Source organism: Mesoplodon bidens (assembly GCF_964165515.1).
Source record: "Mesoplodon bidens genome assembly, chromosome: 4".
Classification (NCBI taxonomy): domain Eukaryota; kingdom Metazoa; phylum Chordata; class Mammalia; order Artiodactyla; family Ziphiidae; genus Mesoplodon; species Mesoplodon bidens.
This window is the reverse complement of record NC_138160.1, coordinates 53,437,016-53,464,028: the sequence shown is the minus strand read 5'-3', so window position 1 is coordinate 53,464,028 and position 27,013 is coordinate 53,437,016. Positions and strand designations below refer to the sequence as shown.

The 27,013-nt window shown below is 36.2% G+C and overlaps 1 protein-coding gene across 2 annotated transcripts; it reads right to left on the bottom strand.

The window, feature by feature from the left end:
• Positions 1 to 260: 260 nt before the first annotated feature.
• On the bottom strand, positions 261 to 26,986 carry PPWD1 (peptidylprolyl isomerase domain and WD repeat containing 1). 2 transcript variants are annotated; one of them, XM_081233925.1, is made up of 11 exons: positions 26,769 to 26,986; positions 23,507 to 23,609; positions 21,317 to 21,417; positions 21,062 to 21,182; positions 12,336 to 12,783; positions 8,456 to 8,646; positions 7,421 to 7,610; positions 4,574 to 4,755; positions 3,035 to 3,116; positions 1,572 to 1,754; positions 261 to 528 (listed from the first exon to the last, which is right to left on the bottom strand). In XM_081233925.1, exons 1-11 carry the CDS (start codon positions 26,956 to 26,958, stop codon positions 385 to 387), a joined length of 1,935 nt encoding a protein of 644 aa, XP_081090051.1. In that variant the 5' UTR covers positions 26,959 to 26,986; the 3' UTR covers positions 261 to 384. The 2 variants fall into 2 exon arrangements, with proteins under 2 accessions (XP_081090051.1, XP_081090050.1); XM_081233924.1 differs by lacking the exons at positions 23,507 to 23,609; positions 26,769 to 26,986 and adding an exon at positions 21,849 to 21,930.
• Positions 26,987 to 27,013: the final 27 nt, after the last annotated feature.

The window sequence follows — 27,013 nt, the reverse complement described above, 5'->3', positions numbered from 1 at the left end:
ACACAAACCTTGTAAATGGAAATGGTATATCACTGTCACATCCTGACCCTTTCTTATTGGATCTAAAGAAACATTTGAGGGCAGACTATCTGGCATATTTTTAAAAAGCTAAGGAACAAATGCATACCGTTCTCATTGTTTAATATGGTTTTAAGTCTCATGAGAAATTATGCATAAGGAGTGCTATTTGCCTGAGTTTTGGTCCATTTCAGTTTATCACCTCAGGATGAGAAATACTGCAAGAAAACTCAAAGGCAGAGTTTTAAAAAAATGGCCTTTAATGAAAAATATAAAAATAAATCTTAAGAGCTTCCTTATGTAAAATAATCCTGTGTTTAATATATGTGTATTTTTATTTACAAAGACAATGAGACAAGTCTTATTTTACTTGACAGTAATATTTATGATGCTGACATCCTCATAGGGCTTATCTGTTTTGGGATTGACTTTGACGTTGGAGATCCTCTGTACAACTTCCATTCCTTTAGTCACTCGTCCAAACACTGTGTGCTTATTATCAAGCCAAGGCTATGTTGGAGGACAAATAGAAAATCTTGGTGAACTCCAAATTCTTAAATCACACCCTCTGGGTGAGCAAATTAAAGAGAATTTAAACTTCAGCTTCATTTAAAAATACAATTTAAAAGATATACTTTCACTTAGCAGCTTTTAAGAGTAATTTCCATGTTATATTAAAAAATATAAAAGCATAATCTAATGTTTAATAAAATATCTGCATCTTTCAGACCAAACAGCACTTGAAGATGTTTGCTGAAGGTAAGTTCTTTGCATGGCTTAAAGAATTATGGCTAAGGCTTTAAAAGTTTTCTGCAGGAATCTTACCCTGCACAAGAGGCAGTTTGGAATAGTTTAGGCAGCACGTGCTTTGGCATCAGAGAGACAGGAGCTCAAACTTTGGCTCTGCTGCTTACTTGACGTTTGCCAAGTTAATCAGGTCTCACTGTTTCCTCATCTGTTTTTTAAAACTGGGTATGGTGATAGTAGAAGTATTGTGAATATTACATGAGATCATGTGCCTGGCAGACAACAGTTATAAGTATTTTTCCTTTACCGCTCGGTGCCTACTTCTAAAAAATAAAATGTATAATTTTTATAATTTTGTGGAACTGCGTAGCAATAGAGCTAGATATTCTTACATTGTATTTCATCAGATCTACAATGTCATTGATTAAGGGCTGCATTCTGATTTCAGAGACATAAAAATGTGGAAAAAAATGTCTTAAAATTGGGAATTCTTACACTCTAATCCTCTCATTCTAAAGACGAGGAAACAAGTCCAGAGGTAAAATAATTTGTTTTGGATTGTCCAATTAATAGTGGCAAAGTTGACTTAAACTGCAGTGTCCTGAATTACAAAAGTACTGTTTTACAAAGTAAAATCTGATTTGTTAGGTAAAATTTTACATTTCCTTCTCTAAATTGTTTTCATTTTTATATCCTGGCATATATAAATAATGCAGAGAATAATAAAGCTCTCTTTTCCACTAAATTCACTCTCTTAGATCAAAACCTATGAATCTTTGGCTTATAGACAATGCTGTTCTACTTACCGTTGGTACTACTGTTATGAAAAACTGGGATCCATTAGTATTCGAGCCAGCATTGGCCATGCTGAGTGTATATGGTCTGTCATGTCGTAATGTTGAATGAAATTCATCTTCAAATTCTCCTCCCCATATGCTTTCTCCTCCCATACCAGTACCTGTTGGATCTCCTGTCTGAATCATGAAGCCCTTAACAGAAAGTAGATAAAATCACATTACACATGTTACATATATGTATGCTTTGGAGTCTTATGTTTGTCAAGAGTGCTTTGTAGTCAATAAAATCTTAACTTTATTAACAGTCATTCTATAAAGTGATTTTATTAAACTCTTAGTTATACTTTAATTTGGATGATATATTTCCATTGCTTAACTGCTACCTTATTTCAATGATTGAAACAAAAATGTAAAGGTCTTTCCATTTATAGATAGGTACTATCTTGCTCAATAATCTAAAGCCAATTAATAATTTAGATAAGTTTTAGGATCTTACATAATGTGTTAGGTCTTAACATAATTGCCCCGTTCTTCTCTCTTCCCTTTCCCTAAACACTGGATTTTCTGGTGAGTCACTTCACTAATTCCTTCAGAACCCTGAAATCTGATTTTTCCTTCTGGCATTTCTCCTGCCATTTCTTTCTTTTTAAATTTATTTATTTATTTATATTTTTGGCTGCCTTGGGTCTTCGTTGCTGCACCTGGGCTTTTTCTCTAGTTGCAGCGAGCGGGGGTTACTCTTCGTTGCAGTTTGCGGGCTTCTCACTGGGTGGCTTCTCTGTTGTGGAGCACAGGCTCTAGGCATGTGGGCTTCAGTAGTTGTGGCACTCGGGCTCAGAGGTTGTGGCTCGTGGGCTCCAGAGTGCAGGCTCAGTTGTTGTGGTGCACAGGCTTAGTTGCTCCGTGGCATGTGAGATCTTCCTGGAGCAGGCCTTGAACCCGTGTCTGCTGCATTGGCAGGCAGATTCTTAACCACTGTGCCACCAGGGAAGACCTCTCCTGCCATTTCTGACCTGCCAGTAATCAAGAACTACATCACTGCTCCATCCATTTTATGGAATGCTGCTCAACAAAATCCTGGGCTGAGTTCATTCTGCTCATCAGGTATTAATGGTTGTTTCACAGATAAAGTGGCAACATGGCTCTTCTATTATTAAATCTTATCTTCTAGATCCAGACCTTACCTAGCCACTAGGAACTGGTTACCTTGGCTGTCGGTCTTATCTCAGCAAGATCCTTTATTCAGTGCTTTAACTGCTGCAGTGTTTCTAAAAAGGTAACCATGCTATTATTCTTATCCTTGATTCTAGATCTGATTCATGACCATCCATTCTTCTTTTGACTTCCACAGTCCATTTTTCCTATTCCTAATAAACTGCTAAGTGTGAGAGAACAAGATTCCTTAGGTTTTAAACCTCTTGTTATGAAGTAACATACTATTCCTTAAATCACATAAAATTTGCATAACTGACCTTAATTATGCGATGAAATGTATGTCCATTATAATAACCATTTCTGCTGTGAACACAGAAGTTTTCCACTGTCTTAGGGCACCTAGTAAGACATATATTAAAAACATGAAAATTAATTGGAGCACCTTACGACAGTTGTCTTTGTAGTTCAGCTTCCTAATGGTGTTTTCAGAATCTTCTGTTTCAGAAGGACAGTCTTTTATTCGTAATTTCTCCTGATCTCAGGACAAGCAAGAGTTGACAGGGCATATAAGCAGTAGCCTATTCTTATAGTTTAATATACTATCTTTAGATCATGACTGCTTATTTTTTTATTTTTTTTTTCTTTTTGGCGGTATGCGGGCCTCTCACTGTTGTGGCCTCTCCCGTTGCGGAGCACAGGCTCCGGATGCGCAGGCCCAGCGGCCATGGCTCACGGGCCCAGCCGCTCCGCGGCATATGGGATCCTCCCAGACCGGGGCACGAACCCGTATCCCCTGCATCGGCAGGCGGACTCTCAACCACTGCGCCACCAGGGAGGCCCCATGACTGCTTATTATATTTGAGTTTGACAGTATTTAGATTCCAAAGTCATTGAGCAGTTTAAAAAAAAAACAACCATAGCACCTTAACCCATTGCACATAGTGGGTTAAGTTCCTGGGAAAGGTAATTTTCTTATTAAAAAAATGATATAGTATGGTGATATTTCCTGACCAATGACTAATTCACTGATACGACAGCTACTAAATTTAATAAACTTTAAATGACAATCACACATTCAGACACACTTTCTAAATAATATTAACTAATCTCATGAGATGATTTAATACAGTACTTTATCATGTAATAGCTCCTAAAGCTGGGAATGGCAGAGGGAATCAGGAGAATCTGTACCAGGCACATCAGGGAATAGGCTTAATGGATGCATGGGTTCTGAATGCTTAAAATGAGATGGTCCAGGAGTCTAGAACTGCCTAGTTTTTTGTTCAGTGCCATGATATGGTAAAACACTGGACATAAAACATTCATATCCAAAATAACTAAGTACTTTTAAGTCAAGGCATTGTAAAAGATGTCATCTTTTGGATCAAGAATAGCCAGCCATACTGTATTGTATTTAGTATTGTATGTTCATTCTGCAAACTTTTCAAACATCAGGAAGGAAAAATAATTATCCTCCCCTTAAAGATGTGCTTTGAGAGGAAAGCCAGTTATAACAAGTGACCCACAAAACCTATAGTTGGAATGTGTAGTTGATGGTAGTGGTGATATATATTTATCACTTTACAGTTACATTCAGCACTGTCATAGCTACGATATTCTGTCCTTATAATAATAAACCCGTGAAGTATGTATATTGAAGGATGTGTATATATTTGTAAAATTTTCCCATTTCCTAGTTTAACAGTTATCAGAAAGCTCAGGAAAGATGCTCTATCTAACATTTCAATTCTTCTAAATTCCTTAAGTCAAAATAGCAAGCATTTTAAGTTGCATAGTTTCTTCAAATATACACATTTACACTGGTGTTTATTTACGACAACAAAAACAGTACATACTCAACAGGAAAAAGTTTGATGTGAATGTCTCCCATGCTCGTGTGGATAATGGCACTATCTGACACTCGTTTAGGTCCCTCAGCTTGAGTAGCTGCCATGACTTCTTCTTTAGAAGGTTTCTCATTAAAAACATCTCGGTCAGAATCTGCACTTTTTGTATCTTCTGGTTCTCGTTTAGTAAACTCAAGGAGGAAAATAAAAAGTGAGTAAATGAATTAAATTTTTCATCTGGTTAAAATTTACGAACAAGAAAATTTCATTTCTAATGAAGTATTTGAGGAAACTAAGAACTCACATCAGAATAAATGCTTATTTCAGGAATCACTTCCTATCACTTCCTATCATAGGATGTGTAAGGCAGCTAAATCATTTCTACACTTGTCTAATATGAAAATTCATATGATGATGTATGATTTCAAATGGAATTTAATTTTTTTGGTGGAAATTTTTATGGGTACCCATTTAACAAGATGAAGTTTTATTTGAGGTAGCTCTCTGCTTCTGCCTTCCAGTATGTCCTACCTAACCTGCAATTTATTGCTTACTTTTCTCTATTTAGATTGCCTGGGTTTGAATTCCAGCTCTGCCACTTAACTAGTTATGTGACTTTGGGGAAGTAAATTGATTACTTTTATTTCCTCATTCATAAATGGGGATAATAATAAAAACTACCTCAAAATGGCACCTGATATGAAGATTAAATGAAGGGATGTAAAGTGCTTAGAAAACAGTGCCTAACATATAGAAGGCACTATATACATACTAATAATTGTTATTTCTATGAGTAGGACCTTGTGCTGGTAGGATGAGGATTCAAAGATGAATCAGTAATGGATCGTGATTTTTTTTTTTTTTTTGTCAGAGCCCATCTGATCTATCTAAACCCTGAAGCTTGGAAGAAAGGATTACATTTTGAGTGAAGTTGTAGAAATCTCAAGATCCTCGGGGTCTACAGAGAATTGAGAAAAATCTTTCAGTTGTTGAAATTCTGGACTGCTCAAGGCCTGTTTCTTTTATTTGACTCTCAGTAAGCAGAAATCTTTTCTCCCAAGAAAGTTCTACTGGATTTCAACTAAGTTCCAGGAAGGTAAAGCTAGTGCCCAGGCCCTGTCTTGCATAATGTCATTCCTTGATCTACTTGGATCAATTCCAAATAAAGGAACAACTAAGCTAGGATGTTACTGCCTTAACATATTATTCTCCAGTTATCAAAGGAATGGCATGTCTGTTGTACTATTTAATTATGTGAATTTTGAAAGTTATCTTGATTTAGTTCACATGTGGAATTATTAAAGTTCAAATTCTGTAAAATTTTACTTTTATTTCATGATAGTGGATTTGAAAAAAGGGATACGAAATTTGTGTATATGTTTACCATTTTAGTTTTGCTTAAGAATATGTACCTCTAATTAAAAAAATCATGAAAATGTTAGCAGTATAAATACACAGTGAGTGACTTAACATTTTGTTTTTCTATTTCTTCAAAGTTTCCAAGGAACATGTATGGTTTAATCAACATAAGCATAAACTCTGAGGAAAGATAAAGAAAGAAAATTTGTTAAAGTTTTTAAATAAAGTGGATGGAAAATTAGTATATGTGTTTTTGGTGTATATCAAGAATTATCTTTTATGATTTATTTTTACCTTCAAAACAGTAAAATTACAGGTAAAAATAAGAAAAATTATTTTCCTTTAACATATATTAAGAAATTTTTAACAATGACTTTGAAAGTTATAAGCAAAATTCTCATCTTAAAAGAATATACCCATTTTAGGCTAACAGCTTGGTTGGAGGAGATAAACTGCTATTCCTACATTTACCAAATGCTGATAACCTTCATAGCATCACAGCTGCTTCTAATGTGTCAGATGAACGAATGAGTATACTATAATGGGCCAGATACTTTACCAAACTCTGTGGAGTTTGGTATGTGAAGAAAACACCGTGCCCTGTAATTATGGATTTTATATTATCTTGAGGAAGAGAGGATAGTGTCAGAGACACCCCCCCACCACCAAAAATCAGCAAATTATTCCAAAAAGTGTGACACATAACACAAGCAGGCACACCTAATCCTACAAGTAAAAAGAACACTCAAGTCTTGTAACTGGGATCAAGTTCAGTATGGTCAGTATAGCAAATGAACTAAAAATGAAGAAAGCTAAACTAGGAGGGCAGCTAATATAGATAGCTGGGGAGTTATTAAAGCACTGCAGGCAGAGAAATAATCACATTTGGGTCTTAGAAAGTCTCTGACCGATTGTGAAGGATAGAATGCAAGCACAGAAGTCTCTACACTTCAGATTTTTCTGTTTGACTCAACAATCAGAATGGTGCTACTCCTAGATAGCTTAGTAGTTTGATTTTGAGCCCAATCTTAGTTAACACTGCAAAGTACTTTTAGTTCTCCAGAAAAAAAAAAATCCCTCAGGAATGTACAATTCCAAGGTAGCATCATTACAATGGAATCAAAAGGTAAAAATATGTATGTAGAGAAGGAGGTGTGCAAGTTATGTTCAAGAGTAAAAGGTGAAAAATAAGAAAACAAGAATTTTAACAACTCCACAGCAAAAACTATCATAGCCGCTTACTATCATCTTAGCACAAATAGTTAATAGAAGCCAGGTTGAAAAATGTTCAAAACAGGATGTAAAACAGTACAGAAATACTTAAAATCAAGCCCTAAAAATTCTACAACATTAATGTTATAAGATGGTATTCTGATTGTTTAGAAAGTCTGCTATTATTGCCAACATTTTCTTCAGTTGAAAGCACAAACTAAAAAAATAAAACTCCAACTAAACTGGAAGAAACATTAAAGTCTATCTCCTAGTACTTCCACATACCATGTAAAATCTATTCTTTTTGAAAGATGTACAGACTATTGTTGGGTCAGCTTGAATATTCTGAAGAACAGGGTTTTCAGAAGCTTTCATTTCTATAGTAGTTGCAGCACGATGTTTTTTGGCTATTCCCTGGAACAACGCCAATTGCATCACTCTGATATTTTCTTGCTTGCCTAAGATCCGCACACACCTGGAAAATACAACACTATTTTATTCAACAAAATTATCAGGATTAACTCCAGTTATAACAACTTTACAGATAAAAGCTAGGAATCAACTATATCCTTTATCTTTGTACAAAATAACTAGTGAAAGGTTTTTAAAAAGTGTTTTTCTACCTCTCCTTCTCCCCCCAAAAAGTTATTTTAAATTGGTAGCTATCTATAATTTTCAGATTAAAACAATAACAATCATTCAGTCATACAGTTTTAACCTATCCCTATCATTTTAATCTTTCTGCAAGTCTTCAAAGATTTTGTATTGCCAAGAACTACAATATAAATTTGTTTATATGTGAGAATGTATAGCACAAGATTTTTTTCCTTTAAATATACTTTAAGTTCTTTTCATTTACATTCTGTGATAGTATCTGATTATAGCAATTTTGTTCTAAGACCAAATGGGCTGTTTGCACAAAAGGCTTTTTGTGGTTTCATACATTTTAACTTCTGATTTTATGTCTAGCAGGATGTAATGCTGAATTCTGTGGTTAAAATATTTGGCAACATTTAACATGAACCAGGCTAATTTAAATCAATAAGCAAAAGACAGACTGAAACTTGTTAAAAAAAAAAAATTGAAACTATGCATATCTTCCTTCCATTTCTTTTACAAACACGAGTGGAAACTTTTTACATAAGATTATAAACAACCAAAAGACCACAGAAAAATCCAGTCAAAACATTTGGTTAAGCTTAGACATTTGGGACCATTCCACTTGTCTTAGAACAAACAAAACTCCCATTGTTTCCCAAAAGGAGGAAATGGTCCCTTAAAAGTACATTTTTAAAAAGCATAAATTATATTAAAGCTTACCGGTTTGTTTCTACATTTATAACTTTAATGCCCAGCATTGTTCCATAGAGTACAAAGTGTCCAGTTTCATCAAAAACTATATTAATTAATCTTACTGCATCCACCTTCTCCAATTCACGTTCTACAGCCATGCGTCGGCCAAATTCCATGTCTGGTAGCTGTTGCCTCATCTGCTGCAGTTCAGTAAACATCTAGGAAACAAACCATTTATTAACAAAAAATGTTACATGATAAAGGGAAAGAGAATTTAAATAAAAGCAGAGTACACATTAAGAGCCACTAACAGTTTATGTACTTACATATCTTCTTAAGGAGTATTCTAAACACTTGAAGCAGGAAATCAAAAGATGTTAGTAAGTTCAATCATAAAAAATAGTATTTATACTAACTGGTTCTTCTAATGAAAAAAAAAGAGTAAATATAACTACTGCTTTCTCTGCAGAAACAATATATCTGCTGCATTTTATAAGTCACAGACTAACACTTTGCAATAGAAATATAATGCAAACCACATACATAATTTAAAATTTTTTAGTAGCTACATTAAACAAAGTAAAAATAAACAGATAAAATTAATCTTAATGTTTTATTCAACCCAACATCTAAAATATTATCAAACGATTTAAATTTAAGTAACATAAAAAATATAAAAAAGCAAAATAAAGATATTAAAACATGAGGCAATATTTAAAAATTGAGATATATTCTTTTTTTCTTATATTAAGTCTTTGAAGTCCAGTGTGTATTTTATACTCAGTCCAGCTCAATTTGGACCAGCCACATACCAAGTGTTCAACAGCCATATGTGGTTAGTGGCTATTAAACTGGACAGTGCAGCTATGGACTGTGAGGTCCCTGTATAAGGATCATGGGCCTGCCATATAACAAGCACTCAATTTTGGTTGAATGAATGAACTCTTATGATTTCACTAATTTATAACAATTTCATAGTTCAGAAAATGTTTCAAGTTATTTTGGAGCACCATTACAGTTAATTATCATTAGGTATATGTGGTTTAGGATAGACGAATATTTTTATGAGTGCCCTTTATTTTGGACATTTGGTTTACTTTTCTTTAGATATTTAATACACAGCTTTCAAGATGGAGGTCACATCTCAATTACTATGTACTATCACACTACCAGCCTCCCCAAAGATGTGATCTTTACAGTTTTCTAGATATTTAGGGCATCAAACAGCAGAAATCAAAAGTAGCTCTCTATTGCAGATGAAAAGAAGTCAGGCTTATGTCCCATCTACTTCTTTTTTTCATGCTTGCATTAACGAAATATCCAGTTTTTCTAGATATGGAAAGAACAACATACATAACTCCAAAACTGTAAAGGAGGTATGTGTTAGGGAACAACATGAGGCCAAGTTCTTAAAGAATAGCTAAAAAGCTTGGTCATTAGGGTTTCTTGTCTCCAGTCTCTGAGACTGATATATTGCTTTACTCATTTGCCAGAAATAGCCTAGATGCCAGACTACATTTTTGTAGTGTGGGACCCTTGATTATTTTTGCTAGAGAGAAGATTCATTTTCAAGACTTAAAGTCTGTACATGGCCATCTGCCCACATATATGTATTTAATAAATTTAATCCAACCTTTTAAGCACATCAGTATCTTTTTTTTTAAACAGTATTCTAGCTTTAATAGTTGGACCTCTCTGTAATACACAACTGCATGGCCATATGCAGTACTCCTGATTAATAAAATACCAAAAGATACATCTTCATACCATCTAATTAAATGAGAATCTAGTCATTAACCAGTCATTAGCATTGTAAATAATTTAATTGGCATTTGCCTTTTTTTTTTTTGCCAACTCTCTCATTCTGAATTTTAACTTCTGTCATACACTTTGCTACTGACCTTCTCATATTACCTCAGTCCTATAATGTCAACATATGTTAAAGACAACAGTGAAGAAATAGTGGATTGAACATGTCAGAGTATATGTGTTAAGAGATTTATATCCAGAGAATAGATTTTAAGTATTTCTTTTCTTAAGGAATCTGGGAAGAGCCACAAGTTGTAAAGAGTTTTAAAAGTATACTTAAGTTGAAACCAATATGTAGTTACCAACCACCATTAAAGAAGAAAATATCACAAAGAAAGGTTTCTCCTTCTCCTAAAAGCATAATGGAAAGCTTTATTCTTCCAATAAGAAAATGAGTTATGAGGATGATTTGATTAGCAAACAAATCTTCCCTTTTGTCTGGATTCATATTCCTTCAGGCAGATGACCAACCCAACTTATTACTACTTGCCACCAAACAAGAGTATCACTAATAAGGGTGGTAACATTTTTGAAGCGCTTAATTCAGGGAATCTAATGTAAACTGGTGACTACCAAGACTGTAGAATTGACACCGTCATACAGTAAACATTATCACTACAAAGGTTCAACCCACAGCCTCTCAAGAGGATTCAACATACCATTAGCAGTTAGAGAACCACATGATGGAAACACGTGATGAAACTCAAATATCCACAAAAAGCAATTACCTTAGCATGGATAAAAACTCTTATTCTACAACTACATGCTCTAATAAATTTTTTTTTTTCTGTTTTATTGGCCACACTGCGCAGCATGCAGGATCTTAGTTCCCCAACCAGGGATCGAATCCGCGCCGCCTGCAGTGGAAGCGTGGTGTCTTAACCACTGGACTGCCAGGGAAGTCCCAATAAATTCTTGTTAGCAGTAATTATGTGTCAAGTATTGTTCTTAATGCTGGAAATACAATCATAAGCAAAACAGATACAGGACCATAAATCACACACAGTTTAGTTTACTGGGGGTTGATACATATTAATCATATAATAAGACCAAATATTCTAAAAGAAACAGTGATACAAGAACCACATAAAAAAAAAGTTGTCTGAGACTCTAAGAACAGTGGAAGATTATCAGGGAAAATGACTCTTCAGGATTTGAAGGATGAGTTCAATAGGTAATGGGAGGAATGGGGAGAGGGGTCACTCCATACATGAGGGACAGCATATGCAAAGGCCCTGTGGTGGAAGACATAGTCAAGAACTGAAAGAAGGCCTGACTGGCTAGAGTAAGAGGTAGTAGAGGTAGGTTGAAGGCACAATATGGCAGGCCATGATTTGGTCTTGATCCTAAGAGCAACAAGTAGTCACTAAGAGATTCAAAGTATGACAAGATCAGATATGTGCTTTGAAAAGATTCCTTTGGGTGGAGCATGGATAACAGATTAGGAGGAAGCCAGAATAGATGCAGGGAGTAGTCCAGGCAATAGGCCAGGCAAAAGACCATGAGCTAGGGTAATGACAGCTGTGCTAAAAGAAGGATATATAAAGTATATGTAGAAAGTAAAATTAACAGGACTCATGATGAATTAAATAGAGCGGTAAGGAAAAACAGGTAAAGATGACTCAGGTTCTGGCTTGCACAAGCAGATGGATATTTGTGCCATTCATGAAGACAGCAAAAATAAATAAATACAATAAAAGGATAGGACCAGGTCTATTTATAATAGAAAGCTGGAAAAATAAATTTGGAAGTAGTCATACAGACAGACAGGAGTGTAGAGTGAGAAGAGAAGGGGGCCTAGCATGGGTTTTGAGCATCTCAAAAGAAGGAGCTTGCAAACAAAACAAAACTGAAAAAAAAGACACATAAGTATAAGAAAAACTGGCTCAGAATTAATCATATCATAAACCTAGGGAAGGGAGTTTTGAAGAGCAACAATGCAAGACAGCAGACAGTTGAATAATACCTTTAATGTTCTAAGAGAAAATGATCATCAATCTAAATGTCCATATCCAGAAAAAAATATCTTTTAAGAAATAGCACAAAATAAAGACATTTTCACAAAAGTAAAATCTGATTAAATTTATATGGCACTTACACTTAGTGATTCATCGAAGACTCTCATGAGTTTTCCAGTTAAAAATCTGAAAATTCTAACCTTTCTATCAGAACCAATAGTAGCTATTTTCTTCCCATCAGGTGAAAAACATATGCTGGTTGGATAAGCCTTGCATTTGGCAAATTCATATAAATCTGTGTCAGTTTTATATTCCCAGTTCACATTTTTGGGGAATTTATATTCATGAAGAGGACCGGTCCAGTATTCAATCATTCCAGATTTGTCAGAAGACACTATTGCTTTGTAAACTGGGTTTAGCCGTATCTGAGTAAGAGGTGATGTATGGAGTTTGTCAAAAATATGTAGCGGCTGGTTATCTCCTCGACCATCGTAAATGAAAATTTTTCCTGTACTCTTCTCAGAAGCCGCAACTGAAGATATGGCATCCCCTGGGCAATAGATCCACTCACACTGTCCAGGAAAATAGCTAAAATAGTAAAGAATTGAGGGGGAAAAAAGGAGGTCAATACAAGAAGTAAGCATCCTTCCTCATTCTCATCACCAAAAAGTGTCCTGGCCAGCAATTTACTTCTTTTGGATTCTTTGCTCAGAAGTAGCAGACAGAGATACAGAATGGGGAAGAATAAGAATAGCTACTGATTTTTCTCTTTCTGACTTCATCAATGCAATGATAATAACTTCTGAGGATTTATCAAACCACAAGAAGAGAACTGCATACAGCAGATCATTTACAAGGAAACCTGAACAGATGTGGGCCTTAAAATACTCCAGGGCATTGTTTTTTGGATAACTTTGTCTATGTCTTCATCTATGTATAACTTACTTTTAAAGGTTAGCATGTAACAGTATACTTCATAAATCCATTCTTGAAATATTTAAGATAAAAATATTTTAGTCATGACTATGCTCAACAGAAAAACATTCTGATATCACACCCTCATTATCAGTAGCTTGATCTTACAACTATGAGCTCTGAACATGCTACCTGATAAAGTGTAAAAGAACTGGACAGATTTCATCAATATACAAACCTTATATATTCAATTGTGTGTTGTCTCCTTCAAAATAGTCAGTCTGAGAAGTTACACAGTTATTCCAATGATTGAGGTAATGCTCAAAACCTTTTAGGGACTCTTAGAATTTCTATCAAAGCTTAAAAAATATAGGCATACCTCGGAGATATTGCAGGTTTGGTTCCAGACCACTGCAATAAAGTGAAAACTGCAATAAAGCAAGTCACATGGATATTTTGGTTTCCCAGGGCATATAAAAGTTTATGTTTACACTATCTGTAGTCTATTAAGTGTGCAATCGAACTATGTCTAAATATATATATATATATATATATATATATATATATATATATATATATATATATATGGATATACGTACCTTAATTAAAAAATATTTTATCGACTCCCTCTTGCGAGAGCACCAAAATCACAACTACCTGCTGAAAAATCAATGACAGGAAGACACTGGAACTCACCAAAAAAGATACCCCACATCCAAAGACAAAGGAGAAGCCACAATGAGATGGTAGGAGGGGGTGCAATCACAATAAAATCAAATCCCATAACTGCTGGATGGGTGACTCACAAACTGGAGTACACTTATACCACAGAAGCCCACCCACTGGAGTGAAGGTTCTGAGCCCCACGTCAGGCTTCCCAACCTGGGGATCCGGCAACACGAGGAGGAATTCCTGGAGAATTAGACTTTGAAGGCTAGCAGTATTTGACTGCAGGACTTCGACAGGACTGGGATAAACAGACTGCACTCTTGGAGGGCATACACAAAGTAGTGTCTGTGCATCGGGACCCAGGGAAAGGAGCAGTGACCCCATAGGAGACTGAACCAGACATACCTACTAGTGTTGGAGGGTCTCCTGCAGAGGCGGGGGATGGCTGTGTCTCACCGTGAGGACAAGGACACAGGCAGCAGAAGTTCTGAGAAGTACTCCTTGGCGTGAGCCCTCCCAGAGTCTGCCATTAGCCCCACCAAAGAGCCCCGGTAGGCTCCAGTGTTGGGTCGCCTCAGGCCAAACAACCAACAGGGAGGGAGCTCAGCCCCACAGATCAGCAGACAAGCGGATTAAAGTTTTACTGAGCTCTGCCCACCACAGCAACAGCCAGCTCTACCCACCACCACAGTCCCTCCCATCAGGAAACTTGCACAAGCCTCTTAGATAGCCTCATCCACCAGAGAGCAGACAGCAGAAGCAAGAAGAACTACATCCTCCAGCCTGTGGAACAAAAACCACATTCACAGAAAGATAGACATGATGAAAAGGCAGAGGGCTATGTACCAGATGAAGGAACAACATAAAACCGCAGAAAAACAACTGAACAAAGTGGAGATAGGCAACCTTCCAGAAAAAGAATTCAGACTAATGATAGTGAAGGTGATCCAGGACCTCGGAAAAAGAATGGAAGCAAAGATCAAGAAGGCGAAAGAAATGTTTAACGAAGACCTAGAAGAATTAAAGAACAAACAAACAGAGATGAACAATACAATAACTGAAATGAAAAATACACTAGAAGGAATCAATAGCAGAATAACTGAGGCAGAAGAACGGATAAGTGACCCGGAACAGAGTGGTGGAATTCACTGCTGCGGAACAGAATAAAGAAAAAAGAATGAAAAGAAATGAAGACAGCCTGAGAGACCTCTGGGACAACATTAAATGTAACAACATTTGCATTATAGGGGTCCCAGAAGGAGAAGAGAAAGAGAAAGGACCCGAGAAAATATCTGAAGAGATTATAGTTGAAAACTTCCCTAACATGGGAAAGGAAATAGTCACCCAAGTCCAGGAAGCGCAGAGAGTGCCAAGCAGGATAAACCCAAGGAGAAACATGCCGAGACACATAGTAATCAAATTGGCAAAAATTAAAGACAAAGGAAAATTATTGAACGCAACAAGGGAAAAATGACAAATAACATACAAGGGAGTTCCCATAACGTTAACAGCTGATTTCCCAGCAGAAACTCTACAAGCCAGAAGGGAGTGGCACGACATACTTAAAGTGATGAAAAGGAAGAACCTACAACCAAGATTACTCTACCCAGCAAGGATCTCATTCAGATTCGATGGAGAAATCAAAAGCTAAGAGAATTCAGCACCACCAAACCAGCTCTACAACAAATGCTCAAGGAACTTCTCTAAGTGGGAAACACAAGAGAAGAAAAGGACCTACAAAAACAAACCCATAACAATTAAGAAAGTGGGAATAGGAACATACATATTGATAATTACCTTAAACGTGAATGGATTAAATGCTCCAACCAAAAGACACAGGCTCGCTGAATGGATACAAAAACAAGACCCATATATATGCTGTCTACAAGAGATCCACTTCAGACCTAGGGACACATACAGACTGAAAGTGAGCAGATGGAAAAAGATATTCCATGCAAATGGAAATCAAAAGAAAGCTGGAGTAGCAATACTCATATCAGATAAAATAGAGTTTAAAAGTAATGAATGTTACAAGAGACAAGGAAGGACACTACATAATGATCAAGGGATCAATCCAAGAAGATATCACAATTATAAATATATATGCACCCAACATAGGAGCACCTCAATACATAAGGCAACTGCTAACAGCTATAAAAGAGGAAATCAACAGTAACACAATAATAGTGGGGGACTTTAACACCTCACTTACACCAGTAGACAGATCATCCAAACAGAAAATTAATAAGGAAACACAAGCTTTAAATGACACAACAGAACAGATAGATTTAATTTATAGGACATTCCATCCAAAAACAGCAGATTATACTTTCTTCTCAACTGTGCACGGAACATTCTCCAGGATAGATCACATCTTGGGTCACAAATCAAGCCTCAGTAAATTTAAGAAAACTGAAATCATATCAAGCATCTTTTCTGACCACAACACTATGAGATTAGAAATCAATTACAGGGAAAAAACGTAAAAAACACAAACATGTGGAGGCTAAACAATATGCTATGAAATATCTGGGAGATCACTGAAGAAATCAAAGAGGAAATCAAAAAAATACGTAGAGACAAATGACAACAAAAACATGACAATCCAAATCCTATGGGATGCAGCAAAAGCAGTTCTGAGAGGGAAGTTTACAGCAATACAAGCCTACCTCAAGGAACAAGAAAAATCTCAAATAAACAATCTAACCTAAAGGAACTATAGAAAGAACAAACAAAATCCAAAGTTAGTAGAAGATCAGAGCAGAAATAAATGAAATAGAAACAAAACAATAGCAAAGATAAATAAACCTAAAATCTGGTTCTTTGAGAAGATAAACAAAATTGATAAACCATTAGCCAGACTCATCAAGAGGGAGATGACTCAAATCAATAAAATTAGAAAAGAAAAAGGAGAAGTTACAACAGACACCGCAGAAATACAAAGCATCATAAGAGACTACTACAAGCAACTCTATGCCAATAATATGGACAACCTGGAAGGAATGGACAAATTCTTAGGAAGGTATAACCTTTCAAGACTGAACCAGGAAGAAATAGAAAATATCAAAGACCAATCACAATAATGAAATTGAAACTGTGATTAAAAATCTTCCAACAAACAAAAGTCCAGGACCAGATGGATTCACAGGTGAATTCTATCAAACACTGAGAGAAGAGCTAACACCCATCCTTCTCAAACTGTTCCCAAAAATTGCTGAGGAAGGAACGCTCCCAAACTCACTCTATGAGGCCACCAGCACCCTAGTACCAAAACCAGATAAAGATACTACAAAAAGAGAAAATTACAGACCAATATCACTGATGAATACAGATGCAAAAATCCTCAACAAAATACTAGCAAACACAATCCAACAACACATTAAAAGGATCATACACCATGATCAAGTGGGATTTATCCCAGGGATGCAAGGATTCTTTAATATATGCAAATCAATCAATGTGATACACCGTATTAACAAACTGAAGAATAAAAATCATATGATCATCTCAATAGATGCAGAAAAAGCTTTTGACAAAATTCAACACCCATTTATGATAAAAACTCTCCAGAAAGTGGGCACAGAGGGAACCTACCTCAGCATAATAAAGCCCATTTATGACAAACCTACAGCAAACATCATTGTCAATGGTGAAAAACTCAAAGCATTTCCTCTAAGATCAGGAATGAGACAAGGATGTCCACTCTCGCCACTATTATTCAACATAGTTTTGGAAGTCCTAGCCACGGCAATCAGAGACGAAAAAGAAATAAAAGGAATACAAATTGGAAAAAAGAAGTAAAACTGTCACTGTTTGCAGATGACATACTATACATAGAGAATCCTAAAGATGCCACCAGAAAACTACTAGACATAATCAATGAATTTGGTAAAGTTGCAAGATACAAGATTAATGCACAGAAATCTCTTGCATTCCTATACACCAATGATGAAAAATCTGAAAGAGAAGTTAAGGAAACACTCCCATTTACCAGTGCAAAAAAAAGAATAAAATACCTAGGAATAAACCTAGCTAGGGAGACAAAAGACCTGTATGCAGAAAACTATAAGACACTGATGAAAGAAATTAAAGATGATACAAACAGATGGAGAGATATACCATGTCCTTGGATTGGAAGAATCAATATTGTGAAAATGAATATACTACACAAAGCAATCTACAGATTCAATGCAATCCCTATCAAATTACCAATGACATTTTATGCCTAACTAGAACAAAAATTCTTAAAATTTGTATGGAGACACAAAAGACCCCAAATAGCCAGAGCAGTCTTGAGGGAACAAAACGGAGCTGGAGAAATCGGACTCCCAGACTTCAGACTATACTACAAAGCTACAGTAATCAAGATAGTATCGTACTGGCACAAAAACAGAAATATAGATCAATGGAACAGGATAGAAAGCCCAGAGATAAACCCACGCACCTATGGTCAACTAATCTATGGCAAAGTAGGCAAGGATATACAATGGAGAAAAGACAGTGTCTTCAATAAGTGGTGCTGGGAAAACTGGACAGCTACATCTAAAGGAATGAAATTAGAACACTCCCTAGCACCATACACAAAAATAAACTCAAAATGGATTAGAGACCTAAATGTAAGACTGGACATTATAAGACTCTTAGAGGAAAACATAGGAAGAACACTCTTTGACATAAATCACAGCAAGACCTTTTTTGTTCCACCTCCTAGAGAAATGGAAATAAAAACAAAAATAAACAAATGGGACCTAATAAAATTTCAAAGCTTTTGCACAGCAAAGGAAACTACAAACAAGACGAAAAGGCAACCCTCAGAATGGGAGAAAATATTTGCAAATGAATCAACGGACAAAGGATTAATCTCCCAAATATATAAACAGCTCATGCAGCTCAATATTAAAAAAGCAAACAACCCAATCCAAAAATCCAAAGAAGACATACAGATGGCCAAGAAGCACATGAAAAGCTGCTCAACATCACTAATTATTAGAGAAATGCAAATCAAAACTACAGTGAGGTATCACCTCACACCAGTTAGAATGGGCATCATCAGAAAATCTACAAACAACAAATGCTGCAGAGGGTGTGGAGAAAAGGGAACCCTCCTGCACTGTTGGTGGGAATGTAAATTGATACAGCCACTATGGAGAACAGTATGGAGGTGCCTTAAAAAACTAGAAATAGAGTTACCATATTACCCAGCAATCCCACTACTGGGCATATACCCAGAGAAAACCATAATTCAAAAAGACACATGCAAGGGGCTTCCCTGGTGGCGCAGTGGTTGAGAGTCTGCCTGCCGATGCAGGGGACACGGGTTCGTTCCCCAGTCCGGGAAGATCCCACATGCCGCAGAGTGGCTGGGCCCACGAGCCATGGCCGCTGAGCCTGCACGTCCGGAGCCTGTGCTCCGCAACGGGAGAGGCCACAACAGTGAGAGGTCCGCGTACCGCAAAAAAAAAAAAAAAAAAAAAAGACACATGCACCCCAATGTTCATTGCAGCGCTATTTACAATAGCTAGGTCATGGAAGCAACCTAAGTGTCCATCAACAGGTGAATGGAGAAGATGTCGTACATATATACAATGGAATATTACTCAGCCATAAAAAGGAATGAAATTGGGTCATTTGTAGAGATGTGGATGGATCTAGAGACTGTCATACAGAGTGAAGTAAGGCAGAAAGAGAAAAACAAATATCATATATCAACACATATATGTGGAACCTAGAAAAATGGTACAGATGAACCGGTTTGCAGGGCAGAAATTGAGACACAGATGTAGAGAATAATCGTATGGACACCAAGGGGGGAAAGTGGTGGGGGGGAGGGGAGAGGGGGGTGGTGTGATGAATTGGGAGATTGGGATTGACATATATACACTAATATGTATGAAATGGATAACTAATAAGAACCTGCTGTATAAAAAAATAAAATAAAATTCAAAAATTCAAAAAAATATATTTTATTGCTAAAAAATGCTAATTGTCATCTGAGCCTTCAGCAAGTCATAATCTTTTTGTAATAGTAACATCAGAGATCACTGACCACCCTAACAAATACAAAAATAATGAAAAATCTGAAATATTATATGAGAATTTCCAAAATGTGAAATAATGACACAAACTGAGCAAATGCTTTTGGGAAAATGGTGAGTATAGACTTGTTCATGCAGGGTTGCCACTAACTTCTATTTGCCCAAAACCCCACAGTATCTGTGAAGCACAATAAAACAAGATATGCCTGGTTCTCTTTCAATATCCTCAAAGGGGGCAAATGTTCAACATTTATGAACAGATTTGATTTTTTAAAATAGCTAAAGTCTTGAGGGAAACAAAGCTGGGGAATAAGACAGATGATCAATAGGTATTTCTATTTGTAGTCAAAAAATAAGTTCTGACCACAAATAATGAGACTGATTTCCTTCAGTGTCTCATAATCTGATTTTGAAGGAAATTCCAAAGAATTCCTGCTACATACTGAATTGTGTAGTTCCAACCCCCTACTCCTCCAATTCATATGGTGAAGCCTACATCTCCAAAGTGACTGTATCTGGAGAAAGGGTTTTAAAGAGGTAATTAAGGTTAAATGAGGTCATAAAGGTGGGGCCCTAATCCCACAGGCCTGTGGCCTTCTAAGAAGTGGAAGAGTAAAATATTCCCCACTCTTTCCCCTGTCCCTAATGAGGACAAAGTGTGAAACCTAGAAGAGAGTCCTCACCAGAAACCACACCCTGCTGGAACCTTGATTTTGGCCTTTCCAGGCTCCGAAACTGTGAAAAAATAAATTTCTGTTGCTTAAGCTACCCAGGGTATGGTCTTTTGTTTAATCTCATTACTGTACAGTCTAAACACATAGTTTGGATGTCAATATACTTCAAAGTTAAAATAACCAACAACTCCAAAAATGTGCATAAGCCTTATACAAACACAATGCCGTATTACTGAAATAAGCATAACAAGGAAGTTAATTCTACGTACCAGTATATTAGACATGATGGATACTCATTAATTTATTAAGTAGTGTCAAATGGATATAATGAATCCTTGTTGTGGCGCTGTTGGGACATTTCTGCTGTAATTAATGACAAAAACCACAGCAGGAGCCCCCAAACAGCATCATAACAAGGATTCATAATATTTAATTTTCCCAAGTAAAATAGAAAGTCACATTTTTTAATGGAATGATAATATATTCTGTTAAGAAATACCTATGGAACAGGGAAGTTTAGTTCAAGAATTCTTCGATTAAGTTAAAAAAATATATACTTTAAAAAAGACTCACCCAAGCTTCAGCATATTGATCATGTCAAAGTTCACTACATCAAACACCTTCATTGCTTTATCATCACCCACGGAACAGAACAATGCTCCCTCAGAGCTAATTGCAATACTCTCAATAACTCCTATTTAAATAAATCAAATTAAAACATTCTAGTAAACACCAATGAAATGGACATAATTGAAAGAAAAAAATTTTTTAAAGAAACTTAAATCAGTACAGTTTAAAACAGAGTCAAAAAAAAAGTGAAATTCTTACCTAGGTGACTGCGAAAATGTTTAACAAATTCAATCCCCTCTTCTATTTTTTTCCAGAATTTAACATGTCCATCATGACTGGCAGTAATAATAAAGTCTGTCCTGCATATATAAAATAGTATTAGTTTATTTCTAAAACAGATCTATGAATCACTTAGTACTCCCAAAGCAATCATTCACTGAGAATCTTGGACTCTTAAATAACAGGTTAAAAAAAAAAAAACCTTCCTTCATGCAGACCACTATATCACTATATTAGGGTAGACAGAACATCGCAAAATTTGATGCTCTTTTTTGGATATCATAACAGCTTCTGCTGCACTAATTTTAAATCCAAGAGCTAGGATCAGAATTGAGCTAGAGCTTGACATTAAAAAAAAAAAAAGAAAAAGAAAAAGAAAAAAGTCTCACCAGGAATCACTAGATCTTAGGGTCCTTTAATGCTAAAACTACCCTATAGGCAGTCTTTTCATAGGGAAAATGTACTATCTTTCAGAATTTGATAAATAATTAAATTCCAACATACTACTTACATATACAGCAAAATTCAATATAAGTTTGTTTCAGATACTATCCAAGGTATTTTGCTTGTTTATGTATCAAAATCTTGTACAGTATAGCCTCCTCTGTCAGGTATATAAAAATAGAAACCATTTGTTGAAACCTAGTATATGTCAAGTACTCTACATACATTATCTTAGTTACAACTACCTGTACAGCAACTCTATTAGGGTGAATATTTTTTACCACCTTTTAAAAATAAGGAAATAGTTTTACAGTGTTAAATGTATTTGCCACAGGTCCATAACTGGAGAGCAGCATTCAATATTGGGTCTGCCTAACTTCAAAATCTAGGTTTCTATAAAATCTTCAAAAATCTTCCTATTACAGCCTGCTGACTTAGGTTAAACAAAGAAACTTGGAGTGATAGAATGCTAGTCCTATATGCAGCTTTATACACTGACAACTTTGGACTAGGAAAACAGAGTTAATATTTGGTTAAAATTATCCCATAAATGAAATATAAAGATTTTATTTATTTATTTATTTACTTATTTATTTACGGTATGCGGGCCTCTCACTGTTGTGGCCTCTCCCATTACGGAGCACAGGCTCCGGACGCATAGGCTCAGTGACCATGGCTCACGGGCCCAGCTGCTCCGTGGCATGTGGGACCTTCCCGGACCGGGGCACGAACCTGTGTCCCCTGCATCGGCAGGCGCACTCTCAACCACTGCGCCACCAGGGAAGCCCAAGATATTTAATTTAAATCTTTAACTGTCTCCAAGAGATCAAGAATAGACTGATCCAAAGAGCAACAACTCATCTTCTTCTTTCCATGCTCACTGCCAATATCATCCCAGCCACCATCATATCTCATCTAGGTTTCTGTATTAGCTTCCTAACTGCTCTCTCTGTATCCATTCTTGCTCTATTTGAATCCATTCATCTCACCACAGCCAGAGTGATCTTAAAAAAAAAATATATATATATATATATATATATACACACATATATATATGGTGTTACTCTCCCAATCAGGTTCAAATTCCATATAAGAAATAGAAAATGCTCTGGGGTTTAGTCCTTGCCTTTTTCCTCCAGCCTCATCTGCCATTTAACCCCTCTAAACCTGCTTCCTTTTCTGTAAAATGTAGATGATACTACCTTATAAGATTGTTAAGATAAATGAAACAACTTATGAAAAAGCCTTGGCACTATACCTGGACATAATATGCACTCAACAAAGAGCAGAATATTACTATTATTATTATTATCCTTCTACAAATCCCTATTCAGCTATTTTGAAGGTCCTGTGACATTTCCAGAATGTCTTCGATCTCACCATTTTCCCCATTAGTACTGAAGAGGCCAGCTACCAATTACTATCATCTTAACTAATAGACTCTTCTTCATGGAAGCTCAGACACTACCTGGTTCATCCCCTTTTGGCATTTATCTCCAAAAGACATGTACATAAACTAGGGAATTTTGTCTTAGAGAATGCATTCCTTGTATGATATAGGAAAGACCACGTAGGTCTTTATTTAACATAAACTATTACAAAACCTATGGAATGAAATAGAAATCCTTAATATCCTAAAACTACTTCTACAAATCCATCTCAAAACTGAAGCATTTTAAAAAAGGATAAACTTCTCAGAAAAAAATTAAGATGTGATAGACTTACTTGGTGCACACCACATGGGTGATAACATCTCTATGCATGTAACTGCGCTCATACATGGATGCACTGGGGAGATTATCAAGATAGACTCTTTCAAACTCTAGAACTAAGGAAAAAAAGTAAAGAAAAATATTTTTTAACAACTGGAATGCTATTTTGTATTTTCTTCTAGATTTTAATTTCTCTCAATTCACGTATAATGAAAAAAAAAATCCAGTGTCAGTTATGTCAGTTGTAACTTATTTCACAGTACTGAATAGCACCATTATTTAGTTGGTCATAACAGGTTCTCAAGTACTATATAGACACTTAACTGTTCCCAGAACTTAAGAGTTGAGTGGTTCTGGTTAATATAAAGGTTCCATTAAAAACCAAAAATCTTAAAGTTTCATGAAAATATCACAACCATATTTCTAACCATGTAGATCCAATTGTTAGTGCTCATTTAAATAAGTAATAAGAGGCCAGTGACAATCTAGAATGTCTCAGTTTATCTTGAAGGCAATGATCCTCTTTGAAGTCACTGGTACTAGGTTTGAAACAGGTAAACACGATAAATCCTTAGATTTTTGGAGCTGAGAAAATCCTAGAGAATATCCAGTTGAGTGCTTCTCAAAACTTTCCCAAGGGCAAAACATTTTTAAGAGTGGTAATCTGAGGAAATATTTCATTATATGAAAATATGAAAAATTTCACTAGTAAAAAATGCCATTATACTTGTAACCAACAAAACAATCCATGATGGCCAAACACGCCTATAAAAAGTTCCTAAATTAAGCATGACTGTTTCATGGTTTTTCGTAACTACCATATAGCAGACTCAAACTTGTGTCAAACAAATTACTTTTCCCTTCATTTTCAGTAACAGAACCCCTGTTTTTATATGGGAATACTGACATCCAGCCACAAGATCTTTCTCACCATCTCTGCAATTAGGTGTGACCAAATGCTAATGAGATAAAAGTGAAAGTGTTGTGCAACAGTCAAGAAGTCTCCTTGAAGAGTTGTGCCCTTCTTCCCTTATTCAGTCCTACAGCTGGGAACTGGGAGATAAGCACTGTTAACTCTAACAAACACTAAGGACAAAGATGAGGTCCATACCCTAGTGATGTTTGGGCAGGAAGTTGGAAAGAACCTAGGTCTCTTTGGAGCCTCCACACCAATCCTAGATTGTCTACTTTAGGACTTTTATCTTTTTAATGTTACTGTCATATTGAATTTTTCTGTAATATGCAGCCAAATTTAATCCTATCTGATGCATATTCCTTTTGCTGTTTGTTAGTTCACTTGTTGAACAGATATTTATTGAAAACAAACTAGGTTCCAAGAGACATGGACATAAAGAAGAATTAACACGTAGTTCCTGTCCTTGAGAAACCATCAGTTTAATTAAAGGTAATGCCATATCATCATTTATAGTGTCTTTCTGAAAATGTGTACAAAAGTCCAATGTCTAAAGAACATGTTAAAGGGGATGGTTCCATTTCTAGAAAGTTTTAAACCCCTGTCCTTTTAGATAAAATCTTCAATGATATTTTTCTAACATTTCATACCTGTTTTTAAATTTCAACTTTTTCTTCAAACTGAATACACTACTGACTGGCTTAAATAGAATGAACATCTAATTGTCTCAATTGTATCAAGTTTATAAGCTTTTTGTCTCCTAATGCTAATATCAGCGTTTTGATATTTTTGGATTTTTCCATTCCCTCCACTCATTTCCACAAAAAAAGGACATGAAATCTAGTGCAAGAAAATAATTACGAGCATAAACATTATAATATTCATTCAATACTTACTGAGTATCTGCTATATGCAAAGCACTGTACCAAGCACTGGAGCAAAACAGGCATGTTCTTTGCTCTTATATGTTTACAGTCTTAACAGTGAGGAGAAACATTAATCAGACAATCACATGAATAAATATACAATTAAAAATGTAGCAAGTGTAATGAGGAAACAATTGCTATGGAAACATTTAACAGAAAGACTTAGTAGTAAAAAAAAAAGGTAATGCACTTTAAGGGTGTTAATGTACAATGTTCAAAAAAGTAGCTTCTTCAAAATTCGGATACATAAAATTGGAAGGCTACCTATAAATTCAGTGTGATAAACACACCTCAGATTTAGGATGAATGTGCTTTAGAAACCTAGCCCAGACTGGAAGAAGTCACAGGTTTCCCAGAGGAGGTGATAGCTGAGCTGAGTGTTAAAGGTTGAACAATAGTAGGTTAAGTGAAATGGGTGAGGGAAATTATTCCAGGCAGAGACACCATGACAGCCATGCAGGCATTCACAGGAGAAAAAGGGCATGCCCAATTCTCAAGTGTTTTAAGTATGGCTGGAGCACAGAGTAAGAAGGAACTAGAAGGTTTTGGTAGAGGGAAGTAATGGAAATGCGCTGAGGGAGGTAAGAAGAAATCATATCAAGAAGGACCTTGTATGCTATGTTAGGGAATTTGGACTTTGTCTTGAAAATAATGAGATATCACTTAAAATTTTTAAGTAGGGAGAGTAATAAGGATTTGAACTTTCAGAAAGATCACATTTTAATGGTCTTATACGTTTAAGGAAAAAATTTCAAAGAACTTGAAAAATAAGAAAATTTAATCTGTCCCTTTCACCACTGCCCCCCGCCCGCCCTTGTTTGGACCACTCTTTTTAGTTGATAAAATTTTGTCACTAATCCACGTTAGTGGAAAAATGCTTCAGGCCATGGTATGTCACGAGTATGGTTTGAAAACCACAGACCTTGGTTTTTAGATGAAAGATTTGTGATCCAGGAAACTTATGTAACTATGTCAGAAAACTCATTAGTGGAAGAGTCAGGATTGAAATTATCTTTACCTATTCTTTACCACTCTAAATAGGCACCGCCTGCCCCGGCGGCCCAACACACTACACCACTCTTGAACTGAAAACCTTAAATAGAACCAGTATTCTTATCCACGTCTGCTAAACGGGGTTAAAAATTCCAACCTCATACGGCTGCTGTACGGATTAAATGAGAGGCGCCAAACACGTAAGTACCGGCATAAATTAGCTTTAGCATCCATTGTAACAAATCAGAGATTAATTGTTAGATATTATCAAAAAGGCGCTTTACTCAAACCAAATAACTATTTCGGGAGTAAAGAACGGCCAGAAGTGAGAAGACGACCCTCTGTTCCGAGGGCACAAATCCTCCGTTTTGGGGTCTGGCTTGAACTCTCCTACTCGGGGGACACAGCATTCCACCCTGCCCTGTGCCTATCTCTGTAACTACCTTTCCTCTTCTTGACCAGCGTTGCCTCTATAGGTAAGGGCCCAACCCAGCGCTCTTCATTTTCTTCTTCGTTCTCTTGGGCCACAGCCACTACCAGCTCTCCCTCGCCGAGTTTCCTTTTTTCAGGTTCCTCCGGGTCCCGGTGCCTTCTTCTTCTCAGCTGTGACTCGCTACCACCTTCGGCCGCCATGTTGTCCGAATCGTCAGAAAAGGCGCGACACCCACAGCTCTGCTACCAATCCCGA

Bases quoted from the DNA above. Each gene is read 5' to 3' on its own strand.
- PPWD1 (XM_081233925.1), bottom strand. From the start codon at position 26,958: ATGGCGGCCGAAGGTGGTAGCGAGTCACAGCTGAGAAGAAGAAGGCAC. The intron at 7,611-8,455 runs GTAAGCTTTAAT...TGTATTTTCCAG, and splicing joins ATAAATGTAGAAACAAACCG to GTGTGTGCGGATCTTAGGCA. The intron at 4,756-7,420 runs GTATGTGGAAGT...TTCCTCCTTGAG, and splicing joins AAAAGAATAGATTTTACATG to TTTACTAAACGAGAACCAGA.